The sequence below is a fragment of the Rhagoletis zephyria genome, unplaced genomic scaffold (assembly GCF_001687245.7).
Source record: "Rhagoletis zephyria isolate East Lansing unplaced genomic scaffold, Rhagoletis_zephyria_1.1 Rzeph_scaffold_02446, whole genome shotgun sequence".
Lineage (NCBI taxonomy): Eukaryota > Metazoa > Arthropoda > Insecta > Diptera > Tephritidae > Rhagoletis > Rhagoletis zephyria.
This window is the reverse complement of record NW_016159530.1, coordinates 71,534-81,528: the sequence shown is the minus strand read 5'-3', so window position 1 is coordinate 81,528 and position 9,995 is coordinate 71,534. Positions and strand designations below refer to the sequence as shown.

The 9,995-nt window shown below is 33.1% G+C and overlaps 1 protein-coding gene across 1 annotated transcript in view; it reads right to left on the bottom strand.

The window, feature by feature from the left end:
* Positions 1-1,012: 1,012 nt before the first annotated feature.
* The window catches only part of LOC108366915 (uncharacterized), a gene marked incomplete at its 3' end in the record, with an annotated part of 29,612 nt that continues 20,629 nt past the window's right edge, over positions 1,013-9,995 (bottom strand). The window contains exon 3 of the mRNA XM_017621406.1: positions 1,013-1,155. Within this exon, the coding sequence (XP_017476895.1) occupies positions 1,013-1,155 (143 nt within the window). The remainder of the gene's footprint in view (positions 1,156-9,995) is intronic.

Sequence of the window (9,995 nt, the reverse complement as noted above, 5' to 3'; positions counted from 1 at the left end):
TTAGCATTTTTCTAAATCGTTCATCTCCGTAGGCTTTGCTTCTCATATGTAACATTTTGCTGAGGAGGTTTGGCTTAAAGCATTACATATTTTCCCATTCACCATAGTGAGTTGCAAATAATTTTCAATTTCTATTCTTCTATTTGCAGTTACAATTATTGTGGGTCTTAGCCGATGAATTTTATCTTTGAAATATCTCTCTTCCGCAATGCATAGTTGAGTGGTTTCTTTCTTAAATTGAAATCGGATAGGTCTACAGTACCGTGTAGACGATGGTCGAGGATTCTTCCAAATTGTTATAGACTCTTCCGACTTGGTAACAAGTCTAAGGGGCACGTACGATGTTACAAACAAACTATTATCTGTCACGTCAGTATCTAAAAACGTTTGCTTATATTTAGCATGTCCAGTGCTACCATCGAATCCCCACTTTCCTATTAAAATAAGGTTATTAACCGAATCATTTTTTATATCTAGGAAAACATTATTCTGAAGCTCCAATATGCGCGAAACTGTGTGAAGGTCCACTTCAGGTCTCACTACAATTTTGTCAGGATAGCTTTTAGTTTAAGCCTTCAGAACGTTTTCGTAGCTGGGTAATAAGTCATATGCTGCTTTCGAATTTATGAATGTACGAAATAGCAAATATTGGTTTTTTGTTAAATTTGTTTCCACCAAAAGCCACACAACTTCATAAATATTTGCTTCGGAAAACAAAGGATTTGCCTGAAAATTGGGAGATCGCAAACTGGAAGCTACAGACTCATCATGCTTTGCAAGCTCGACTATTCGCCGGCGCTTAGTCCTTTTTGAAGACTCAACTAAATTTATTTTAGGACGCCCACGATTTGAATTGGTGGAAACTGTTGGTTGACATTTTAATGAAATGATTTCTTTCTTTTCGAGCCAATTAGAATAATTTTTCAAAACTGCTGATTTTTGGCGTTTGGATCTTTGCCAAAACAATGCAAATTTTTTACAAACGTAATTAATACATTTTTGCAACTCATACCGATCTGGCTCATAACCCTCATATTCAATATCGTTCGCTATTGCACCCAGCACATTTTCAACTTTCTGGGAATACGTACCGGAAATTTTCGCGCCAAACCTCAAAAACATGCAATCGAGAAAATTCGCAGTGGTAACTTGTGCCTAGAAACATTTCGAATTAGAAAATTAGATATACCAAAAAATAAACATGATAACACTGTAGAAAGTAAAGAGCTTGGATTACGTTATGGAATACTACGCGAGCCTCTGCAGGTTAATGCACCTACACTGAACTCTTTTATAATCCTAAAATATTAGCAAACAATATGTAAATAAAAATATTGAGGGCCGATAGAGGAAACACACTTAAAACATTACTTAAATACTTGAAAGGCGAACCAAGAAAAACACAAAATCCTACTTTTCTAAAACAACGATTTGCATAAAACACAACACGAATTATCTAAAAGTTTAATTGCAGAAATAAAGTCAGTACCTTTATGTACAATATCCATTGCATACAATTTTAATTCACTCGACCTTTCACGTTAATTACGTTAAATCCAATTCATCTTTCAGCGTGCTGACGCTGTACAAATAAAATGAACAATTGATGACACTTTTGTTGCTTTTTTCAGAAACAACCGTTAGAATAAAAACAAAAAAATATATGACAACATGAAGTTTAGACAAAAACTGATTGCTAAGCCTATTTTGGTTCAAAAATTTTTACATACATTTTTTTAATTTTGGCCTATGGCAGCAACCACTGTGCATTGTGAATATTCAAAATTCTATATGTTCTTATTAGATGTCGAGGAGTCTATGTATTACATTTCAATACATGTAATACAATTTAACGCTGAGTTATCCCAAATAAGCATTCAATACATTACCGGTTTTCTCATTTTTTGACACGATTCAGTTTAGATTTTTAATCATATGTATCCCAGAAATACCCATTATACGTAACAAATATAAATTATTTTTAAGAATAACGGGAAAATGAAGGAATAACTGAGACTTTATCGAGAAGGTTCTGCAATTCACTTCCGAGTGAATCTCAACCCCTGCCAATTTGAATTCAAAGCGAGTTTGATTGAAATTCACTCGAAAGTGAATTGCAGAACCTGCCTGTATGTTCCTAATTTTAAAGCACAGTTTGCCTTAAAAAGTAAATTAGTGCAAATCAAATAGCTCCTTAAACATAAAATGAGGTACTCTTTATTTACAAAACTATATGCGTGCTTATTTAAAGAAAAGGCCCGGTACTATGCTTCTTAGAACCTTCTCAAAACTAACCACATTTTTTCTTTTCCGGAGGTGACCCTTTTTCAACTATATAGGAACTGTTGTTATACGAACTTTCTCAGAACCATCTCAGCCAGAGTCAGCTCAGAACAAGTTCAAAAGTTCTGCAGAGGGCGACAATTGTCACTTCGTAGGACATCGCCATGTTAAAAAAGACTGTTGAAAGCACTGAGTTGGGATATATGAAGAACCAGTACCGTCCCTTTTCAGGCTAGCTCTGCGCAAGTGCTGAACCAGTTTGATTTGCTGCAGGGGATATTAGACATCTTAGAAATAAAAATTAATGTATGTATATACATATATGTACGTGTGTGTGGATTTTGTAGGCATCCAAAGTACCAAACCAATCTTTATGAAATTTTTACAGCAGGTTCATGTGATCCCTGGGGGAAACATTGTCTATATATGATCATTCCAAAATATACAATATGTTCATATGGAAAAATAGTGACATTTTCGAAAAAGAAAATTGGTTTTATTTTCTGACACTTTCACTAGAAATATTGTATTCAATAACGAAAGGATGCCTTAAGTCCTTTAATCTGGTATAAAGAACTATAGAATGTGCTAACTAAGAAATTTGCACAGATCGCAAACTTTTCCTACATTTGTAAACTAGTGTAATTAGTCAGTGATAGTGAAACTTTCGTTCCCTTACCGCTTACCAGACAGTGATAGTGAAAATTCTATTTCATTATCACTATGTAGTGGTAGTGAAATTGAAATGCGCTACCACTAACCATATAGTGGTAGTGAAATTTGAAATGCACTACCACTGAAGCCTTAGTGGTAGTGAAAATCTCGATTTAGTGCAGCGTGCCCACCCCTGTAGCTCGTTTCTGTAACTCTTCTTTACCGATTATTTCTCTACTGGTAGAGAATATACGTCATTCTCTCCTACTCATTAGCAGTAGAGAACAGGGCGGCGAATTCATGTCTCAATTCGCCTTGGTAGAGAATTGTTACAGAAACGAGCTACTGGTGACAAATTCTTGTCACAGTTTTTATTACGGAAAAATATATGTATGTATGAAAAAGTTTAAATTTGTCAGTAAAAAAATTTTGTCACCGATACAGAATTGGGTTATTACGGCTCTATTCTGTATCACTGACAAATTCTTGTCACAGTTTTTATTACGGAAAAATATATGAAAAAGTTTAAATTTGTCAGTAAAAAATTTTTTGTCACCGATAAAGAATTNGTCACCGATACAGAATTGGGTTATTACGGCTCTATTCTGTATCACTGACAAATTCTTGTCACAGTTTTTATTACGGAAAAATATATGAAAAAGTTTAAATTTGTCAGTAAAAAATTTGTTGTCACCGATAAAGAATTTGACTATTAATCTTAAATAAATGAATTGTATGCTTTCAGAATGATTTTTTGTAATTGAAATTTATTTGGTAGATGGTAAACGATTTTGGTTGGATTTGGGAAGAAAATTAGTAGGAAAAAAATTGTTAGTGGCAACGCTGGTTGGTTCTCAACTTTGAAGATGGTTACACAGCCAACTAACAATTGCAGTGTAAACACTTGTTTACCATTTCTGCTAATACATAATTGTATCCAAATTATAACCTGTGGCAGCATTAACAGTAATTGTCGATGAGTAGTTTTATTCTTTGTTTCATCACATTTCTGTAGTTTTTGGCGTCGAATTCGTAGTTTTTGCGTTGTGTACTGATACATATTTTATCGAGCGAAGGAAATTTGAATAAGTTATTTACCAAAACTTGTAAGTATGAACAGTTTTTAATGCACATGGTAAAGTTTCAGTTTGCATACATTTGATGTTCTCTTTACCTCAGCTGTCGAGCCAGAAGATGCTGCTTTGCAAGAAAACTTAACTCTTCAGGGAATTTTTTTCACACGGGACCTATTAAAAGGAAATGGTTGTTCTTACTTTGAGTTTTATCCAAACACCGATATAATGAAATGAATGAAATTTAGCATTACAAATTTTATCTGATAAATGTTTAGTATACAGTTCACAAGAAAATTTACAAATTCATATAAAATCACACTCAAGTAATGAAAAAGAAATTTTCTTTTATAAAACGTTCTTAAATGAGTCTTAAAATCTCAAGACAAACTCGTATATGTATTTAGTTCTTCAAGAAAATTAACACCAACGACAAAGTTCTTCTTCTTCTTCTTGGTGACAACAACAAATGTTAACGACTTATCCAAGGTTTCACTAAACAGTTTTAAATTTATCAGACTTAAAATTTAAAATGTTTAATTTTCCAAACAAAATTGTGTAATTTTAAATTTTAACAGGCTGATAAATTTTAAATTAATTGGTGCAGCCGGGCATTAATACATAAAGACAGAGACATAACTGTTATAAGGAGTAACAAAAAAAATTGTTCCATAACTATTAAATTAAATATACATAAGATTTTGTTACTTTACATAATAGTTATTTTTAACACAAAATAAGTTTTGCTCCCCTATAAGTATTATTCACAATATAATCTTTTTTCCGTGGCTCGTAACTTTCAACCATGTTTTACACAACAGAGTTGTTAAATCACTCTGCAAATTTTTGAACAAAAAGCTTTCCGAAATTTCATAAAGAGCGAAATACCCCACACAAGCGGCTTGTCAAACAGTCTTCAAACTTACTTTTTCCATTTCGCCATATACTATGCAAACATGACTCGTTCAAGCGAAGAGTTTTAGTTTTCTTCCGGTTCACAATGTAAAAGTGTTTGTTTTTCTTCTATTTTTCTATCTTGCGTCATCATTCGTTAAAAATTCCGTTGCAAATGAGGCGATTCTATCATACACAACGTAAGTGTTGGATCAAACGTCAACATGGCGGCCAGGAAATAAAAAAAATTTTTATTTTTGTTCACATTTCCCTCAAACGGCTTATCAAACCTTCAAACACCCCCTACACAACATTAATAGCTTTAATATCTGTCAAACTTACTATAAATTTTTGGTTTATGCTGATAATCCATTACAACGCTAGATGGCCAATGTGCTTAGGGGACGCGGTAGATACTACATACATATATACTTGTATTCTAGCAATTTAAAAACACTAATATTACATTTACATTGAGCCCAAATGCGTAATTTGGGCAAGAAATCTGAAATGCGAAGTCAAATCAGGTATTTCTCCATACAAATTCGCATTTCCAAAATGAGGCGTTTCAACGCTTTTAATCAAAATGAACTCAAAAACAAAAGCTCTCTAAAAGCTTTAGTTTGTTTTTGACATTTTGAATTTTTCAAATCAAAACAAACTCAACGTAATAAATAAAACTTTGATATTTGTGTAGAAAAATTGTTAATTTACGCATAAATTCGCACATTTTTAGTTAATGCAAAGAATAATTGCCTCTTATTTGTCCAAAACGTGTTAAAAAATATAGGGCGTGCAGTGTTTGTTTACATTAATTTTGTTTTTCTTTTCCGTTTTCAATTGATGAGAAGTCAAACGAAATGCGAATCAAGCAGTGTAAACGCCTTCAAATTACTGATTTCAAATCACGCATTTGGGTCCAATGTAAATGTAATATAACCTCCCAATTGTGTGTTTTCTTGATAAATTATTTGTAAAGAAATTTTATCAAGCTTTTTATCAAGTAAAAGCTCCCATCGCATTCTGTGTCAATATTTATAAAATTAAAAACAATACGATTTCCACATGAGTGGGACTGATTTCATTGTCACATATGAAAAATATGAATTTAAAAACAAAAACGCTTTTGACTGCCGTAGCCGAGTAGGTAGAGATGTCGACTATAATCATCGTACAGTTACTATATTAAAAGACGTTTTTCTGTAGGTTTGGGTGGTTAGTATTAAGTAAGTTAGAATTTAAGTATAAATAACAAAATTTATTTTGTTGTGTGCGTTAATGGATATAACGATTTGAAAAAGTACGTGCTTGGTCAGAATTACGTAAAAATCCTAAGTTTGACAGATCATATCTGCGAAGAAAAAAAATTCCTCGAATACGTATTAGCTTACTTCATGTGTAGAACTCATAAAAAAATTTGAAGCGCATAGAAAGTGTGACACCAAATTTGATGTCCGATACGAAAAATAATGCCTCATATATATGTAGGTCATTACTGCAACGCATAACCAAAAACCTTCAAAATAAAAGTTACGAGCAACGAAAAAAAATTTTCATTGAGAATAACTCTTACTAAGCAACGTGAAGAAACAAAAGTCGAAAATATAAGTTACGAGCAACGAAAAAAAATTTCTTGATAATAGCTCTTATCACGCAACGTAAAAAGAAAAAAGTCGAAAATAAAAATTATGGGCAACGGAAAAAATTTTGTCTTAGGAATAACTCTTACCAGGCAACGTAAAAACAAAAACGTCGAAAATAAAAATTATGGGCAACGGAAAACAGTTTGTCTTGAGAATAACTCTCACTGAGCGACGTAAAAACAAAAAAGTCGAAAATAAAAGTTATAACCGACGAAAAAATTTTAGTTTTGGGAATAACTCTTATAAAGTAACATACATTTTTTTTTACTCTCCTACGGCCAACGTTTTCCACATCCAAAAGAAACCATAACAGTTATTTAGGGCCTCTGCATAAAAATGAAGAGTAAATTGCGATTTTATTGCAACTAAAAATACTTTTGTTAAAAGTAAAATGAATTTTAAAAATTCGTAAAAACGTTTATCTTTTTATTTTTATGTATATCAATCAGAAAAACGAATGGTTCTGCTTATGTTAGTTTTTTATATGTTGACGATTTTTACTTGAAAATGACGATTTTTGAGAACCAAACGAGCGAGCGCCGCTTCCCTGCTGGACTTTTTCCGATTTCTTCCAACGTCGTCGTAAAGTGTATGAAGTGCGTATATGGACAAAGAAATGGCACGAAATTTATTGGAATACGTTTCCACTCACATTAGGTTCATTCCTTATCTTTTTGGACTAAAATCTGAAAAGTGTCAAAATGCCAGAGCGTAAGCAAAATGCGCTCACTAAAAGAATAACAGAAAAAGTAAAGGAACGCAAAAAGCCAAATTTTTAGTCCAAAGAATGGCAATAACAAAGCTAACGTCAAATAAGAATGGAAATGTATGTACAAACCACATTCACACAAGCACAAGCACAATAAACACTTACTATATCAATTATTTTTTGCCTCCTCCCAATTTCAATTCACTTCTTTTACTTTTTAGATTATTCTCACTTTTTGCGTATTCTTTAATATCCGTTAATTTAAATTTAGTTAAGTTTGACACTTTTCAGGATTTTGCCAGAAAAAATTCTTCTGACTAAGTCTGACTACTTCGGACTGATGAGAGTCACTCTCACTGGGTGTTGCTCTCTCATTTTTGCTGTCATTTCCGAGTTAAGGAACGCTTTTTGGACTAAATCTGACTACTTCGGACTTTTTCTGACTATTTCTGGGAGATAAGGAACGCTCCTATTATATATAGAAGAAGTATACAAAAACGAGGGAGTGAATTTTACATGCGGGTCCGTATCTTTTTTGTATCAACGAAGTTATTGGTATAGTATGTGAGCCTAAGAGCTATACCGATCGGTATTTATGTACTTACTGGGGATGCCAATTTTCGGGGTTTTGTCGATCCCGGGATCTTTGGGATCTGAAAATACAATCCCGGGATCCCGGGATCGTCCCGAAATTCAGGCAAAAGTGCAACACATCTGTGATCATCCTATTATAGTATTCTAAATCAGATTGATATAGCAAAAAAAAGTACAAGTTATTGTAATTCATTTACATATTTATTAAGGCGACAAATCAGTACTTTCAATCAACAAAAAACAAACATAAAATTTGACAAACATATATGTATTATCGAAAAAGTCTGCTCTCCTTGTGTAACTCAAGAACTACGTATTTATTGAACTAATAAAAGTAATTTTGAGCTCAATATTTGCAAAAAATAGTCGGGCTGTTACGTTACAGAAAAAGAATGTTACGTTACCTGTGCGATATACGTGTAGATTAGAATTAGGTTCTTAACCCTTTGGAGGGCGCGCTTTGAAAGTTTCTCGAGAGGGCGCGCCGCGGCAATTTAGCCGCAAGGTGTACCTCAAAGGTTGACTGCATTTTTATTTTTTATTTATAACATAAAACATTTGAATAATTTGTGTTTATACTGAAACATATTATAAGCATTTATTTTTTAAATTTTCATGCGTCATCATCAACAGTGGTGCTGTCACATTCTACACATTATGAAATATGCTTGGAATGTTTTCTGCAAACATTTTTGTTACAATTAAGTACTACAACAAATTTTTGTCTTATTATTCTTGGTACATATTCCTGGTTTCAATTTCTGTTGCGTAGCTGGTTCGCTTCTATATAAGTTTAAAAACATCTCTTTTTTTGTTATTGTTGTTTCCGAGAGAACGAAAAATGACACTGAAGATGGCACAATGCCGAAACCGGTTTGTCTCCAAACCAAATTTGTCAAGGGATGACGGAAATTCATTCTAAAATACATCATTTAGAAACATCCTTTTTTCTCTAAAACCTAAGAAAATCAATATCATAATAGTTGCAGTGTGTACGCAAATTATACATAATTTTTAAATTACACAAGAAAAAATACTTAAAAAATAACAATTTTGATTTCACTTTTCCAACTATCTTAAAAAAAATTTTGCGAGTTACATTCAAGTTTTTTTTGGTATACGGAAGGGCACGACGCGGCAATTCAGCCGCCTATATGAGACACCAACTTTCAAATACAAATATCAACTGAACTATATAACGCAGCAAGTAACAGCTAACTGTGAAACATGCTGCATCTCAAGACTTACAAATTCACTAAGTGGCAGTGGCCAGCTACTACAATTAGTATTTGAAAACCACAAATTACAATTTTTGCGGCGCGCCCTCCGAAGGGTTAAATGGCTTGCAGTCTGTTTTATGCAATAAATAGCATGAATTCAGTAGACTTGCGATTTGACATGTAATTCAAAGAAATTAAGAACATGATAATTATGAATACTGATTTGAAAGTTTATGTTGCTGTGCAGCTGTAGGTCGTTTCAGAAGTAATTTTCTGCTTAAAACTCGAGCTCGAGCTTACAACTGCTGAAGATATTGAGGTTTTTCGCGGTTAAGTACACGAAAAACGGCTTTAAAGGCCACTTTTGCTTGCTCTATGCCACTTAGTACTATTCTTACCCTTCAAAATGCGCCTTCGAGTGGTGCTTTACGATTTTCCTTCAGAAATTATGGCCATTGGAAGATGACTAATGAGTGGAAAGCATATGCTTGGTTTGGCGATGTTAGATTCGAGGACACGGCAGTTTAAGTGGCCGTAACTTTTGAGGGAAAATCGTATAGCACCACTGGAGAGTGCAATTTGAAGGATAATAATAGTACTAGAAAAATATTAAATAATTCTAATAGATTTTTACTATTAAATCAGAAAATCTTCTTCTTCTTCTTCTTTTAGCTTTTTATTTTGCTTCTTTTGGCCTCGTTCCGTTTTGAAATAATATAAGTTATTTTGCTGATTGCAGATTTTTCCATTTTCAGCTAGTGGACTCCGCGCCAAAAAACTTTTTGATATTTTGGAAATTACCTTAAAGAGTTATGCCGACTTTATTTTCATTAAGAAAGTTAGCCACTGATTATTCTGTCGAACACTTTTTTATACCCGAGCGCACTTGTGCACAAGGGTATTATAACTTTGTTCACATAACGGT